The following is a 16,941-nucleotide window of genomic DNA, read 5'->3' on the forward strand; positions in this document are numbered from 1 at the left end:
TTAACAGGAGTCATACTAGAAAGAACATCTTTTAATAAGAGATATTTGCTAGTTTAACTAGTGTGACAATCTACACAAGAGACAATTTTTAAAGAGTCAGTCACCACAGTGAGATGTTTAAAAAAGCAACCGTAATACTTTTTTTAAAAAAAAATATACCTGTGCATTACTGTTTCTCTTTTAGGCTTACTTCATAAAGTTAATAAATTGATGGTAATTCAAGGTCATAGTGGCACCACCAGAAAGTAAAAAGAATTGCCCTTTTCAGTACGTCAACACTTTTCTTTAAGCAATTACAAAATTAAATATATTACATGCTCTTTAATGGAGAAGTTCATATGTCTGTAGAGTACTGGTCTACTTAAAAAATGTTAAAGGCCCATGACACACAAGACCTTGCAGCACAGTGTACTTGAGATGCTGCTGAAGACTCCTCGTACATAGCCAGATGGCTAGTTTAAAATGTGACTATTTACAAAAATAAAAGGCTATTTGAACATAAGCCAGAATGCCTACAGTATATTCATATACTGTCTTTTTGCAAATAATACTTAAAAAGAACATCTAGTCCAGGGTGAATAAAAATTAATTAAAAAAAACCTAAAAATTGGATTTTTATTTAAACTGGATATTTTTAATTTAAAATAAATACAAGTTTATTTTTAAAAATTAAACCTATTTAAAATTGAATTTGAAATTAAAAACCCAGCTTTAGACCTTCACTTAATAAAATCATTTAACTAAACAAAAAATATTAAAACAGTACGTTTGCTGCCAAGTTTTAAAGAAAGTAAAACCAATGAATTGATGGAAGTCACTGGCTAAGCACTTGGAATCAAGAGTTTGCTGAAGTGCTTAGTCAGCTTCCGACACCAACAGCCTCTTCTGTAGGTGCAGAGAGACTATTTTCATCATGTCAGTTATTCAGTTCAATTACTAGTTCATTCAAAGTTAAAAACATCAACTGGGAGTTGAAAAAGCAACAAAGCTTGTTTTCTCTCTTCCAGTGTATGAATAAAAAAATGTGTCTGATAGGATGTGAGCACTACTAATTCTAAAATCTTGAAGGACATGACTGAAAACAATCTGTTCAATACATTAACTACATATAATATCTCCTATGTTTAATAAATCAATTTTAAATGCAAAATACTTTTTCTTATTAAAGTTTATGTATCCAGCACATTTAAGGTAGTTTTATTTAATTAATTTTTTTTAATGTCCATCCAAGTAGATCTTGACACAAAACACAAGTAAAAAATTAACTATTCACCATTTTCCAACATAATAAAAAAATGTAAAAATTGAGAATCTGAGTGTCAGTTAAGCTATATAAATGCTTAAATAAATACATATAGATACAGTGTATCCTCCTGGCTAACAAAAAGAAAAAAAATAGCGTAAAGGCTCTATGTAGTTGTAAATCAACATGTTTTAATGGTTACCAACAGATGACCATCAATTTTTCTTTAGAAAAATAACAAGAACGAACAAATGCAAACCAAGATTAAAATCAACTATTTAACTGGTTTTCTGTTTGTGGATTTAAATCAGGGTTCAAACTGGTGATTTGAATCACTAATTTAAATCACCCACCCTGCAAACTGAAAGAATTAGTGAGTACTTTTGATCTTAATCTCTCTAGGCCACAGGTGCTCATCTGTAATAAGGTGATAAATAATGCACCCTCATTTTACAGGTGTATTGTAAAATTCATAAATATTTGTGAAGCACTCAGATGGTATAGCGATGAGTGCCATAAGAAGCCCATGAGAAAATGAATAATTTGATATTCAGACGTGTACAGCAAATAAGGCCCAGGGCCACAAATTTAACAATGGAGATAAAACAAAATATTAAACAGCTATTCATTAAGTGACAGCCATCCATCCTGCGCACTGAGTAAGGCATGGGGCCTTTGGGAAAAACAGAATACATGATCATGTAATTAAAGATTTTCTCAAAATGCATACACATCAGGGGGACAAATTAAAGTTCCACAGGCAACCTTAATTCTGCAATCTCCTAATGTATGAGTATTTGACTTTGCAGCCTTAATCACGTTCTTTTAATAGTGTTTTGATGTTCTGTTGTGTGAGATTTCCAAAGTTTTTTTAAAAAAGCAAATATAAAAAAAAAAATATGGCATGTATACCCTGGCACCTATATGGGTCATAGGCAGAGTTGGAAACTTTAGATCCACCACACAGACATCTGCCACTTAGCAGTAGTACTATGTCATCTTCTTTGTGGACCAGCAGCAGAGGGCAATGAGATACCCCTTTTGCCAGTGGATTTCCCAGATATGTGCTGACAGCAAAGGAACAGCAAGACTCAGGAATCTTAGGTGCCATTCCAGGAATATCACTGACACAAAGGCCACCATCTCTCAAATTTCAAGTCCCTACTCCAAAGCATGGGATGTTTTGAGCTTTACAAATATATGCTCACTAGAGACTTTTATTTTTCTTTTTTTTTAAAAAAAAAAACATGAGCAAAACAATGTATTTTGCCCTAGCCTTATTCTCAGAAATGTCTGAACTACTTGGCTGAAATTTCCCCCAAAAAAACACCGACCTGAGACAGACACCAGGCATGGAAAATTTTAGCTGAATAGTTGAAGTTGGAAAAAATTACAAGCAACTGAAAACAGGGCCTTAAGGGAAGTGTGAGGCAACCTCAATAGGTCATGGTACAAGTCCCTCATAATAAAATATAATGGCTGCACACTTTACAGAAATAAGGTACCATTATTTTACACAGATCTTTGGCATGATATCTGCAAATAGCAAGCTAGTTCAAGTAACAATTTTTTATATTTAAGTTTTTTTATTTCTACAGCCCTAACCTGACAGTGAGAACTGCACAAGTGGAGTCCTGTAAATGGAGCACCACTTACTTCACTAGAACTCCCAGTATGAGCCAGGGTTCATCTGTGTGGGACCTATGTGTTCATACAACAGACAGTTGAAATAAAAAAAATGAGTAATCAGTCATTTATATCAACTCTTCAATAAAACGTTTTCAAAATGTGTCTAAATACGCATTCTCCACAATAAATCAAGCTTTTTGTGGCTAGTGTTACAATTCAAGGAATTCTGACCTATACATACACCCTCACCCACACTCTCGTTTTAATCAAATACTATTATGGGAGTTGGAAGAGAAATTAAATAACACACAAGGAAAAGTTACAACCCTAGGTTCAAACACATTTTGGGCTCAGTCCTGAAGTTACTCTTTGTGCATCTCCTATAAAAGGTAAAAAAGTACTTGCAATGGTTGCAAAATCTAGCGTTAAACAAAAATCATCCCTAGTTTAAAGAGGTGCAACTCCTTTTGATTTCACTAGGAGCTGCTTCCTCATATGCCAAGGCTGAACTGATTCTACGAGTTAAGACAAACACACAGAAAACTAAATACAGAGGCCAAGATGTTAGTTATGTTATTTATGGATGTCAGCTTTATTTGATGCAGAAGGCCAATTTTTTTTATTATTATTTTTAAATTATAGTCCATGAACAAGGATATAAATTATGGAGCCAATCTTCCTGCAGAACTCCAGCTAATTTTAATGTGAAGTTGGCACAAAAATAGAGAATGTGACCTTTCTGCAGTAACTAAATCTTCAGCTTTTTGTTAAGTACCTTATTGTCACGTTCAATGTCACTTTGAAAAAATATGCACACCTTTATGACCATTCCTATTCCTGCCCTTCCCTACCCTCCTTTCAAAAAATATCTCCTTCTCGCTCTCTGGCCATCTCTAGATGGTATTTGTACCGATTTAAACTAAACTAGTACCAAAAACTAAAGTGGAGAATTAATGCAACCCCCTAGTATGGACAATGTTATATCACCATAAAGGTTTATACCTGCTGCTGCAACAAAAACTGTGCATGGACAAGCCTTTTGTCTCTCCCCGCTGCTCTACTCTACATTTTTTCCCTTCAGAAGCTCCCAGCTCCCCTGGGGCTTCACATTCAGCCTCTTCCCTCATTCTATCTGCTAAAATAGTCAGCAATTAGTTAATGTTGAAGCATCATCATTGACCTTATAGCAAATGTACCAATGAGATTAAGAGAGGGGTGGGACATTTCTACCTCATTGTTTCAGGCTTTCTGCAGCCTCTAAAAGACATCACTTCATCACTTACAGTCTGTTTATGTTTGAAAGGTAGTCTTTGCAACCACCAGGCCTAAAAATCTCTCTTAAATGAAAGCTTAACTTCTACACAGTCTGAATATTTCATGTGGGCTAGATGTGGCCTAGAGGCTATATGTTTGACACCCGTCATTTTTAGAAGAGTTATTTTGAGAGAGAGAGAGAGAGAGAGAGAGAGAGAATGAATGTCTCTCTCCCCCTCTTTCCCTCACACACACACAATCATTAAAGGTAGCATCTTGGTAAAATTAAAGACAATGTTCTTCATCCAGTTCCCTTTTTACAATATTTTCTATGTTTGAGAGCACATCATTGTGGTTTCATAAAAAGGTACTTAATCTATAATGATATTGTTGATTTACCAAAAATAAAAATCTAATGATTCAATTCCTAGAAGGCAAGATTTTCAAGAGTGACTAGCTATTTTGCATCCTAAATTTCTGTGCTTCAAATTCAAGACACCTTTACAGAGGCCTTATTTCCCCAAGGATTTATGCTCAGGGCCTCTTTAAAACATCTCACATGAATACTCAAAATGTAAGCACCCAAAAAAATCAGTAGTGTCTGACCAAGATTTTCAAATGTGACAATGGAAAAGCAATTTCATCTGTGTTTAATCAGGCTGGTGTACTGCCTTTTAAAATCTACATGAAGGTTGGGCATAAGCTCTTTAAAAGTCTCCTATTAAGAGGTAAAAAATCAAATACCAAATAGATTTGTGACAATTCTTAAACTAAATTTTAAGCAAAGATAAAACTGCACAGACTTTTGCATGGTGATTGAACAAGCAATTTTGTATCAGGCAAGCATGAAAAGAAAATCGGGTAAGCACGAAAAGAAATCAAAGAATAGGTACGTTAATTATGTTTCTGTTTTGAAATGTATTCCTAAGAAGTAATTTCAAATATGTTAACAATGGGTTCTATAAAAGCTATCTTGGAAAGGGAAAGGGGAGGTTGATTTCTATAACAAAGATCATTGTTTAAGAAAGTAAAACAAAAAATTACAACATTAAGTGATAGTACAGAATTACTATCTGTTTGCTGTTTATTTCCTGTTTTTTCCATTTTTGTCCTATCTAGCATCTTGTTAATGACACACACGCAGGACCTCCGAGACAGAAACACTGTAACATCTAGTTATTCAGCCAGTTCGTATGCCACTTGGCTTACTTCTAGTTTACCCTCTAGTCCTAAAGTTTTATGACTTTGGAATCTTCCTTGACATAGGTTTATGCTCCAAATATTACTGCACATCCAATTTAGAACTCCTGAATTTTCTTCTCAGTGAATTTTACTTTCTATTTAGAGGTAGCGTGAGTTAGTCTATTAGGTTAAAGATGGTCAGAAAACTGGGTAGTAGTGGCAAAACAGCATAATTTGCATTAATCCAGACATTCTGTGGAGGCGTAAAATGCATAAATTATACATGGATTTCCAAATGAGTTCTATCCACTGGTGTAGGCATGAATCCACCACCTGGGCAGTGTGCAACAACATTCCCCTTTCAGACAGCTTCTTTCCTTCAATAGCCCTATTCTGATTCTAAGCATAAATTACACTTTTTTGCTAGTCAAGAACGAGAACTCAGAACTCTGGTTAATTGTCTGACCGCTGAACACTTTCACTAAGAAAGTGATTCATGTCCTTCACTTTTTTTTTTTTTTTTTTTTTATTAAAGTGAAACAGACTCTCAAACTATTAAAAAAAAAATCAAGTAAAACTTGAAGAAATATGCTATTGCTTAGTAGCTGAATGCAACAGAGGCCCGGGTCTCATTCCTTAAGTCTGAACTATTGCAATGCACCACTGATCAGTGAATGAGAACCAGTTGTCTGGGAGTCCACAGAATGGCAAAACACTACAAATTTTCCTCTAGAGAAATACGCATTAACACCAAAATTTGGCAGTTGCTGGAGTTTTGAATGCTCTGGTACTTTCAAGATTCAGTTCTTCAAATTCTGCTTGTGTGTTTTTGTTTTGAACTTTACCTGTCTTGTTTTTGCTGATGTTTCAATGAAAGGAATTCCATAACTTCGTGCTAAGTCCTGAGCTTGTTTTGTATCTACTGTTCTGGAAGGTAAGTCACATTTGTTTCCTACTAGCACCATGGGGACATCTTCAGAATCTTTAACTCTTTTTATTTGTTCCCTAAAATAAAATGGAGAGATTTCATTTCAATACTTTTAATAGAATTAATACAGTGGAATTTTAGGGGAGGAAACAAAATGCAGTTAGACATTTCTATTATTTCCAAATGGGTAAATACTACATCATAGTTTCCTTTTATATGGCATGTACATTATTTGAAACTTTTCAATAACAGTTAAACTAGGAGATACTACTGCCTTTTCCCCCAGATTTGGCATTTCAACTTAAAAGGAGAGCATAAATACTGGTCACATGGTTATCACTGATCGCAGTGGGACTCCAAGAGCTAAAATTACATGAGTCCTGGTTCCACTTACACTACACCTGCTTTACTTTTATCCCCATTTTAGTGTCCTTTCACACTGCCAGAGCAGCATAAAGAGCCTTTATGTGGATGAGAATCAGGCTCAGATAGTGTTCTTGTTTTATTTCCCAGGGACTTTGTCCCATTTAGGCAAAACTCCTATTCCTGTCTGGTGGAGTAGTGCAATAGTGAAGCCATAAAAGTCTATCTTAATTTTACAGTATTTGAGCTCTCTACCTGAAGAGATTAACAAAACAGCAGAATCAAAACTCGATTATTTGGTAGGAAAAGATCTCCTAATATGCTTCAAGGTCCTATTTACTAGGGTTCTTAACTATAAATGAGGTGTGATGACTTTTGTGAGCAATGGCAAGGTTTATGAGGAAACTGTCCCTTCCTTCCCACTCCTCTTCTTGGCCAGGCAACGTGAGCAAGTAATTTGTTTCCAAGGCTAGCATCAGAGGCATAGCTGATTTGCTCCTCTTCTAAGGGCTTGCCTACACTTGTATCTACACATCAGCATGGACGCAGTGGGACTACATGTGGCAGTTAAAGGGTCTGGAGGGGAGAGGCACGGGGAGTCCTTCCCTGCAGCCCTGGGCAAAGCGTCCACCCCACCCTCCCCGCCAGAGCCTTTCCCCATTGCCCAGGCAGATCTTTTTCCCTCCACCCTGCAAGTGGCACCCATCCACTCCCCTGCCAACACTTTCCATGCTGCCCTGCACCACACCATACCCACCAGAGCCTCTCTCTACAGTACCACCCCCTCGCCGAGACTTTCCTGCCACCCCATGCACAGCACAGCATTCACCCCCACCAGAATCTTTCCCCGCTGCCCAAGCCTTTCACTGTGGCAGGAAAAGGCTCCAGAAGCAGGACACTACACTAACAATAACAGTGCAGATGTGGGACGCATTGCTTGGGCATGCAGAGAACTGGATACAGTACAGACCCTAATGTTTTGGTGTGTGTGTACTCCACTCGCCTAAGCAATGCCCCACCATCTATACTGCTGTTCATACCTGTACTAGCTGTGCATGCAGTCTGTACTCCACATACTGCCATAAGCGTAGACACAACATTAGTGTCTCAATTTACTGTCTTCCCACATTCAGAAAACATGCAAGGTTCTCAAGAATTAACAACATTTTATTGTACAGCTTTTTTGCTGACTTGATTATACTGCCTGACATCCTTTTGCACATACTATCTCAGCTTTTTTAACCAATAAAATACTATTAAAAAACCCACAATAGCTGGCATGTATTAAAATCAGTACTGCTGACATCTAGGCTAGAGGGGGCGATTTTAAGATTTGTCTCTTTACATCACTGATTTATGTTTCTCTGAGACTTTCTTTAGTAAGTGGATCCTTCTTTCAAATACTAGCTAAAATGCATCTTTCAAATACTGGATTAAAACTATTTGGCAGGACAATGATGCTGCTGAAAGAATCTCCATAGATAATGCCAATCACTAATTTAATTGGTTTCTTACCCACAGAGTCTGGAAGTTTACTCCTTAATTAACATAGCTATGGTTTCTTATCTTTCTAGGTATTTAGTTCTGTGAACCTTCAATCTCCAGTTCACAAGCTCATTCACTAATGTGTGAACATAACAGTACTAATGCCAGAATTCAACCCTTAATGTTCTGTCGGGAGAGGTTGTATAACAAGAAGCCTTCTTACATAAAATTACAGTTGTGCTCTCTGCAAGAAGGGTTTAAACGCCATACCGTATAACTCAAAATACGGAAAGCTGGACAAAAATAACACTATGTTCCTTTTACTGTTAAAGCAAGAATAAAAATAAGTTTGCTATAACTACACAGGAAGTCCTCTGGAATGGTGGTTGAAGCATGAAGGGACATATGAATCTTTAGCGCATCTGGCACGTAAATATGTTGCAACGACAGCTACAACAGTGCCATGCGAATGCCAGTTCTCATTTTCAGGTGACATTGTGAACAAGAAGCGGGCAGCATTATCTCCTGCAAATTGTAACCAACCTTGTTTGTCTGAGTGATTGGCTGAACAAAATGTAGGACTGAGTGGACTTGTAGGCTCTAAAGCAGGCCTGCACAACATGCAGCCCACGTGGGGTGAGTAGGTGGGCTCACTGTGTGGCCCGCGGGGGGCGAGTAGGCAAGTGGCAGGTGAGGGAGGAGGGCTGAAGAAGCGGGTGGGCAGTGGTGGGGGATGAGGAGGTGAGTGGGTGGGCAGTGGCGAGAGGGGCAGATGAGCCGGCAGCAGGGGAAGGGGGGGGGCTGAGTAGGTGAGCAGTGGCGGGGGCTGAGTAAGCGAGCTGGGAGGTTGGGGGGCTGAGGAGGCGAATGAGGAGTCAGTGGCTGACCTGTTGTACTGATCTGGTCTGATTCTCATCCCCTCTCCAAGGATTGCAGCTGTCTGGAAGTGCTGTAACATATTACCAAGGTTCAATACCGCTGTTTCAGTGGGGCAGCGCTGGGAAAGGAGGGTTTGTTTCTGTGGGGCGGGCGGCGCTGGGGAAGGGTGTTGTGTTTCAGGGGGACTTGGCGGCGCTGGGAGGGGGATGTCGGCAGGGCCGAGGGGGTTCGGCCCTCAGCTGTTTTCTTTGGAGTAATATGGCCTTCGGCACTTTACGAGTTGCGCAGGCCTGCTCTAAAGTTTCAAATTGTTTTGTTTTATTTTTGAACGCAGGGTTGTTGGTTTTTTACATAATTCTACGTTTGTAAGTTCAACTTTCATGATAAAGAGATTACACTACAGTAACTGTATGAGATGAATTGAAAATTTTTTTTTTGTTTTTTACAGTGCAAGTATTTGTAATCAAAATAAATATAAAGTGAGCACAATATACTTTGTATTCTCTGTTGTAATTGTAATTACACCTCTACCTCGAAATAACGCTGTCCTCGGGAGCCAAAAAAAAAAATCTTACCAGCGTTAAGCGTTACTATAACGCTGTTATAGGTGAAACAGCGTTATATCGAACTTGCTTTGATCCACCGGAGTGCGCAGCCCCGCGCCTGCGCCTCCCCGAAGCACTGCTTCACCACATTATATCTGAATTCGTGTTATATCGGGTCGCGTTATATCGGGTTAGAGGTGTACTATATTTGAAAATGTAGTAAACATTCAAAAATATTTAAAATAAATGGTATTTTGTTGTTTAACAGCGCGATTAATCTTTTTAATCGCTTGACAGCCCTATATTTTTTTCATGTGCCTTGCCTCCCCTCTCCCTCAATATGGGCTTGCTAGTTATACAAACCACAAGACTAGGCTGCTTAATGCACTGTATGTGGGACTAAATAGAGGCAATTATTAAAATGAATCTAGTACAAGAGGTGAACTTAGAATGTCATGGCCTTGTTTCACATTGGGAGCACATTACTCTAGTGCTCTGGGATCTGCACTGGCTTCCAATATGTTCCCAGGTTGAATTCCAGGTGATGATAATTTATTGAGTCATAAAAGGGTTGTGACTTAAGTTCCCGCTAAGCTGCATGGCCGTGCAGCTGCCTATTAAGCCCCAAACAGGGGCTCAGGGCCGTGGCAGGGAGAGGTGCCCCTCCCCCGGCCCCAACACAGACCTGCCCCGGACTTGCTGTGCTCAAAGGACAGGCGCCCCTCCCTTGGCTCCAACTCATCCCCGGCACAGACCTGCCATGCCCAGGGGAGAAGGCCCCCACTCTCCCCCACCCAGGTGCTGCTGTGGAGAGAGAGAGCTGTGGGGAGTCCTCTCTCCCCACTGTAACCTCTGGGCAGCCTGCACCCCAAACCCCTCCTCTCCGGCTCCACCCCAGAGCCTGCACCCCCAGATGGACACTCCCCCCCACACACACACACTCCAACCTTAAGCCCCTCATCTCCAGTCCCACTTCGGAGCCCTCATCCCCTGCACCCCAATCCTCTGCCCCAGCCCTGAGGACCCCCCCCCACCCCCGACACACACACAAACCTCTCGGCCCCACCCCCACCACATGAATAAAATTCATTCCGCACATGCGTAGGTAAAATTAAAGGGAACACTAGCTGAGACTGCCACTCTCTGATACCAAATTCCCAAAGTTAAGATCAATGGGAGATGGAGGCATGAGAGCTGAAGATCCTCACTCTAAATGGAAGGGAGCGCCTCTCAAGGTGTTCTCTGGAAATGGTCCTGATTTTGGATGTGAGCTCCGTTCCCGTTCCTTTGGTCCAAAGTCCAAATTTGTTAATCATTTTCTTCAGGGTACAGACCAATAGTTATCCTAATTTGTGTTTATTTTAATTATCCTTATATTAGCAGCATGGATCTTTGTTTGCGTCACTATTGGAAAAGTTGTTCTTTATATTTTGTAATATATTTATGGCATGGGCAACTTTTTAAAGGCTTTTAATACATAAATAGGCACTATAATCAGGAAAGTCATATACATATCATATTAAGTCATAATAGATAACTAGGGCTAAGATTTTCAAAGTATACATAAAATTTGGTGTCTAATTTGAAAAACCTAAGACCCCTAGGCTCCATCCATACATCCTGCTATACTGGGGTGGGCAAACTATGGCCCGTGGGACCGTCCTGCACAGCCCCCAAGCTCCTGGCCCAGGAGGCTAGCCCCTGGCCCCTCCTCTGCTTGCCCCCCTCCCCTGCAGCCTCAGCTCACTCGCTTTGCCACCGGTGCAATGCTCTGGGCAGCGGGGCTGTAAGCTCCTGGGCAGCGCAGCTGCAGAGCCCAGCCTGAGCTGGTGCTCTGTGCTGCATGGCGGCAGTGGTGGCATGGCCCGGCTCCATCTGGGTGGCGTGGCTGTAGCATCACCAGCCACCCGTGCTCCAGGCAGCACAGTAAGGGAGCATGGAGCAGAGTGGGTGGATAGACGGCAGAGGAGTTCAGGAGGGTAGTCAGGGGGCGGTGGTGTAGCTAGGGTTTAGGGGGGAACAGGGGGTTGAATGGAGGCAGGGGTCCTGGAGGGGCAGTCAGGAAGGGGGGGGGGGTTGGATGGGGCAGCAGGGAGCAGTCAGGGGACAGGGAGAAGGGGTGATTGGATAGGGTGGGGGAATGACAGGAGGGATTTGATGGGGCAGTGGTGATCCAGGAGAGGTCAGGGGACAGGGAGCAGGTGTGTGTGGATGGGGCACGGGTACGGGGGGGGGGGGAAGAGAGAGGGGGCTATCAGGGAACAGGGGGCAGGGAATAGGGCAGGAGTCTGGGGGGGGGCAGATAGGAGGTGGGACAGGGCCACGACCCCTCCCCTAACCAACCCTCAATACAATTTCTGAAACCCAATGCGGCCCTCAGGCCAAGAGGTTTGCCCTGTGCTATACAGTGACAGATAAGAGCCCCAGAGATGGGTTTTTTGGTTCATGCCATGGATCGCCACATCTTTTCACACTTCACACATAGAGCACAACTACTTCACTAACTCCAAGAGGGTCTGCTTTGGCCTCAGAGTGGGCAGGATTTGCCCAAGAGATACAAATCACCTCCATTCATCTCAACAGGATGTTAACGTTGAAATCTCCTAATTTCCAGTTTTACATTTTATTTACCTTTCAAAATTGCTCAATTTCTTGACCTTCCAAGAGGCTTCAGCCATCCCCCTTCTACCTATTCAAAACCCTGTGTAATGCTCCAAGCATAAGCAGCAAATTGGAAATTCTATGGCTGAGTGACTAAAGGATTGATTAGTGTATATTTAATGGCCTATCAACTGCAATAGCAGCTTTGAAACCCATCTTATAATATTTAGTCCTGGGGGGATTCTGCACCACCGGACATGTGCAGAATTCATGTCTGGCACAGAATTTTTTTTTTTTTTTTTTTTTTTTAAACCGCACAGAAAATACATTCTGCCCAAGAAGTGCTGCAGTTCCGCCTTTTGCCCACCAGAGACCACTGTGGAGCCCGAAGAGCCAGCAGCATGAACACAACTGGCTATTCTGGCACCACAGCGGCCTCAGGTGGGCAAAAGGCAGAACTGAAGCACTTCTCAGGCAGAAAATATTTTCTGTGGTAAAAAAAAATTCTGCTGTGCATGTGCAGAATTCATTTTCTGTGGGGGAAGAAAATTCAGAATTCCCACAGGAGTAGAAGTTCATCACAGCATCCTGCCCATGGAGCCAGGTTAGGATAAAGAGTGGAACACATGGGGCTGCTGTGGGGTCACAGACTGGGGTTCAGAATGGCAAGGGGGGGGGAGGGAGACTGGGACACAAGCTCAGAAGCTAGTGGGGTGACAGCACTGAGCCAGGGGTTGAATGGGAGTGGGGGTACAAGACCACATGGGGATGGAGAGGGGGCTGCAGAGACCTGGGGATGTGCGGGTGCAGGGACAGATGTGCCTGACTAAATGAGAAAAACTTGGGGAGTCTCTCATGTGCAGACCCTGGCTGATCCCAACTCCCTAACTCCCTAACAATCCCTCCCCTAAAAAAAACCCAATTTGTTCCATACTTCTCCCACCTCACACCCAACAACCTTCCACGATCACTCCAGGCTCCTTCCCTCTCCCTCAGCTACTTTGTTACCCTTGACTCCCTTAAGACTTTGCACTGCTTCTGAGGGGTGTGGGAAATACATTTCTGTATTGTAGTGTAAATGAATCACTCAAAGTTCTGTTTCAATATGCCTAAGCCAGGAATCTATTTGTCAAAAAAATAAAATAAAATAATACCACCACCACCAGAATCCTTTTTTTCGTCTGTATTGTTTCAGACATACTTGCTGACAGGTATTTTGAAGTAAATTTCTAAAATAACTGAAACTGGCATGATTATACTATGTTATTTTGACAAATAAAATATGCAGAATTTTTTATTTTTTGGTGCAGAATTCCCCAGGAGTAATATATTATTCTACGACTAACTAAACTGTAGAAAACAAACCCATCTTTTGGTATGAGGGAATGCAAGCAGGCTTTTTTCTCTCTTTTGAGAGTCACCAAGATTATAACTTTAAAAAAAATGCTTACCTATAATGGTGAATATCTTCAAATGATTTTGTATTATTTATGGCAAATACACATAGGAATCCCTCCCCTGTTCTCATGTATTGGTCCCTCATTGCACTGTACTCCTCTTGACCTGCTGTATCAAGAATATCCAAGAGACAGGTTTCTCCATCAATTACTACTTGTTTCCTGTAGGAATCCTGAGAAGAGAGAAAAAAAAAAAACTTTAAATTAAACATGGCAGACTTTGACCTATAACTCCACTTAACAAATGATCTCAAAATTCTTTTCAAAATTAAGCAAGACTCCACATCCCTGAGTCAGGTATTAGCCACCCCTTTTTACAAATAGGCAAACTGAGGCACAGAGAAGATAAATTACATGTTCAAGGTTATACAGCAAACCAACAGCAGAGTGTAGAACAGACCCAGGAAAGTAGATTTTCATTCCCCTGCTCCAGCTGCTAGACTCTGCCTCCATAATCTTAAACATATAAAGTATAATGTTTTCTAAAGAACATCAGTTGCAAATGCCAGTCCTGTTTTCTTTGCCCGATAGATAACTGTAATTTGGATACAGTCCCAGATCAGAAGTTCAGTGGTTGCATTTTCATCAAATACCAGGGTTCCAGAAATATGCAACCCATGGTTTTTCTGGATCTAATTTACCTTAAGTCTATCCACTTTATGAACAATCAAATCAGGCGTTTCATCTTCACACCATGGATATTTTCAGGAAACATCCATGAACCATGTCCAATACTGTGACAACAATACACAAACTAGACAGATGTAAATAAACAGTTTACAAACATTTGCAATCCCTAAATTTACAACAATGAAGGAGGAAGAATAGATTTAAGAATGAATTCAAGAGCCTAACATTTAGTGTTGGGGGCAATAAGTCTATTTCAGTGGTCCCCAACCTTTTTGTGACCAGTAGCACATTAATGTTTTCAGAAGAGTCTTGCGGGCGCCAACAATTTTTCAAAGCTTATTTTGTATTTGTACATTAAATACAAAAAAAATCATATGTAATATTACATAATATATGAATCCAGAGAAAAGAGAGAAGCCAGAGAGAAGCCGCGAGGACAGAGAATACCGGTGCCTGCAGCCCTGAGTTCTCTGTCCCTGGCAGACACGGGGCTGCAGCTTCTCTCCCCTGTGGGGCACTAGGCAGGCCCCGCACCTGCTGGGAACAGAGAACACTGTGCTCGCAGCCTGAGTTCTCTGTCCCCGGCAGGCGCAGGACCCTGGCTTCCCTCCCCTGCTGGGCACTAGGTAGGCACACATAAATGCCCTGGCAGGCACCATGGTGCCCACAGGCAACACGTTGGGGACCACTTGTCTATATTCTACCACTAAGCAGCCTGAAACATGAAAACCAGAATAATCAGTCATTTGAAGACATTTTGATACTAAACTTTGAAAAACAAACTATTGCAACACTAGGGAGCTTACAGCAGCGCAGATGCATCAGTACAGCTGAGCCACTGTAAGGTCTCTAGTGTAGCTGCTCTAAGCCGACAGGAGAGAGCTCTCCCATTGACTTAATTATTCCAGCCCTCGCAAGCAGCATGTCAGCAGGAGAAGCTCTTCCACTGATGTGGCACTCTCCACAACAGCACTTAAATTGACATAAATTACATCACTCGGGGGGTGGCTAATTCACACCCTTGAGTGACATAACTTATGTTGACTTAAACTGTAGTGTAGCCATAGTCTTAGTGTCACTGCATAGTTTTACATTTTTGCAATACAAAGAAAGTTACAAAATGGGACTCAGATATAAACTGACAATTACTATGACACATAAGAACGAACTACTTCAGCATGGTTGACTCAAGTTTCCAGAATCTGGACTTACAGTATCTGATGTATGCACACAAGACTCAAGCAGAATTCAGGCATTGGAAAGTAACAGCTAAATGCTGGAATATACTAACAACTATTTGTTTTTGATGCTGGGTCTCATACAGTTTCATAGAATCATAGTAAAGTAGGGCTTGAAGGTACCTTGAGGGTTCATCAAGTCCAGACCCCTGTGCTAAGTCAGGACCAAGTAAACCTAGGCCATCCATTACAGGTGTCTGTCCAACTTGTTCTTAAAAACCTTCAGTGATGGGGGTTCCACAGCCTCCCTTGGAAACCTATTCCAGAATTTAACTACCCTTATAGCAGGGATACTATCCATTGCTGTAGATTATGCCCATCACTTATTGTCTTACCTTCAGTGGACATGAAGAACACCTGAGCACCATCCTCTTTATGAACAGATCTTCACATACCTGAATATTATCATCAGTCCTCCATCAGTTTTCTTTTCTCAAGGCTGAAGAGTCTCAGGTTTTTTAAAACCCTTCCACATAAGTCAGGTTTTCTAAACATTTTATCATTTTTGTAGCTCTCCTCTGGACTCTCCCAATTTATTCACATCTTTCCTAAAGTGTGGCACCCAGAACTGGACACAGTACTCCAGCTGAGACCTCACCAGTGCCCAGCAGAGTGGGACAATTACCTCCTGTGTCTTGCATGTGATACTCCTGTTAACACACCCCAGAATATTAGCCTTGTTCACACCTGCATCACATTGATTCATATTCAATTTGTTATTCACGATAATCCCTAGATTCTTGTCAGCAGTGCCATCACCTAGCTAGTTATGCCCATTTTGTAGTTACATAATTGATTTTTCCTTCCCACATGTAGTACTTTGCACTTGTTTTTCTTGAATTTCACTTTATTGATTTCAGACCAATTCTCTGATTTGAATTTAATCTTATCTTCCAAAGTGCTTGCAATTGCTACCAGTTTCGTATCATATGCAAATTTTATAAGCATATTTCCCATTGCATTATTCAAGTCATTAATGAAAAATATTGACTAGTACTGGACTCAGGCCGACCCAAATAGATACCCCCTTTCAGTTTAACAGAGAACCATTGACAAGTACTCTGAATACTGTCTCAATCAATTGTGCTCCCATCTTGGAGTAATTTCATCTAGACCACATTTCTCTAGTTTGCATGTGAAACTGGCATGCGTGACTGTCAAAAACCTTATAAAAAAAAAATCAAGATATACCATGTCTACTGTTTTCCCCCAATCCTCAGTCTAGGCCAATAACCTTGTGAAATTTAATTGGTTTGGCATGATTTGTTCAGACAAATCCATGCTGGCTATTCCTTATAGCTCTATTATCCTGTAGGTGCTTACAATTAATAATTTGTTCTAATATCTATCCAGTTATTCAAGTTAGGCTGGCTGGTCTAGAATTCCCCAGGTCCTCTTTGGTCCCCCTTTAAAAGATAGGTGCCATGTTTGCCCTTCTTCTATCCTCCTGGAAATCACCCACCTCCATGAGCTCTTGAAGATAACTGCTAAGGGTTCTGAGATTGCT

General features: G+C 41.1%; 1 protein-coding gene across 4 annotated transcripts in view; it reads right to left on the reverse strand.

Moving 5' to 3' along the window:
- Nucleotides 1-16,941, reverse strand: part of KRAS (KRAS proto-oncogene, GTPase) — a 52,837-nt gene that overhangs the window by 18,578 nt on the left and 17,318 nt on the right. For all 4 annotated transcript variants that reach the window (XR_007776525.1, XM_050969641.1, XM_050969656.1 and 1 more), the window contains exons 3-4: nt 13,561-13,739; nt 6,154-6,313 (exon numbers count right to left, since the gene is read on the reverse strand). Coding sequence is in view for 3 of the 4 variants with exons in the window: in XM_050969641.1 (XP_050825598.1) it covers nt 6,154-6,313; nt 13,561-13,739 (339 nt within the window). In the remaining variant the exon portion in view is untranslated. The remainder of the gene's footprint in view (nt 1-6,153; nt 6,314-13,560; nt 13,740-16,941) is intronic.

The sequence above is a fragment of the Gopherus flavomarginatus genome, chromosome 1 (assembly GCF_025201925.1).
Source record: "Gopherus flavomarginatus isolate rGopFla2 chromosome 1, rGopFla2.mat.asm, whole genome shotgun sequence".
Taxonomy (NCBI): Eukaryota; Metazoa; Chordata; order Testudines; family Testudinidae; genus Gopherus; species Gopherus flavomarginatus.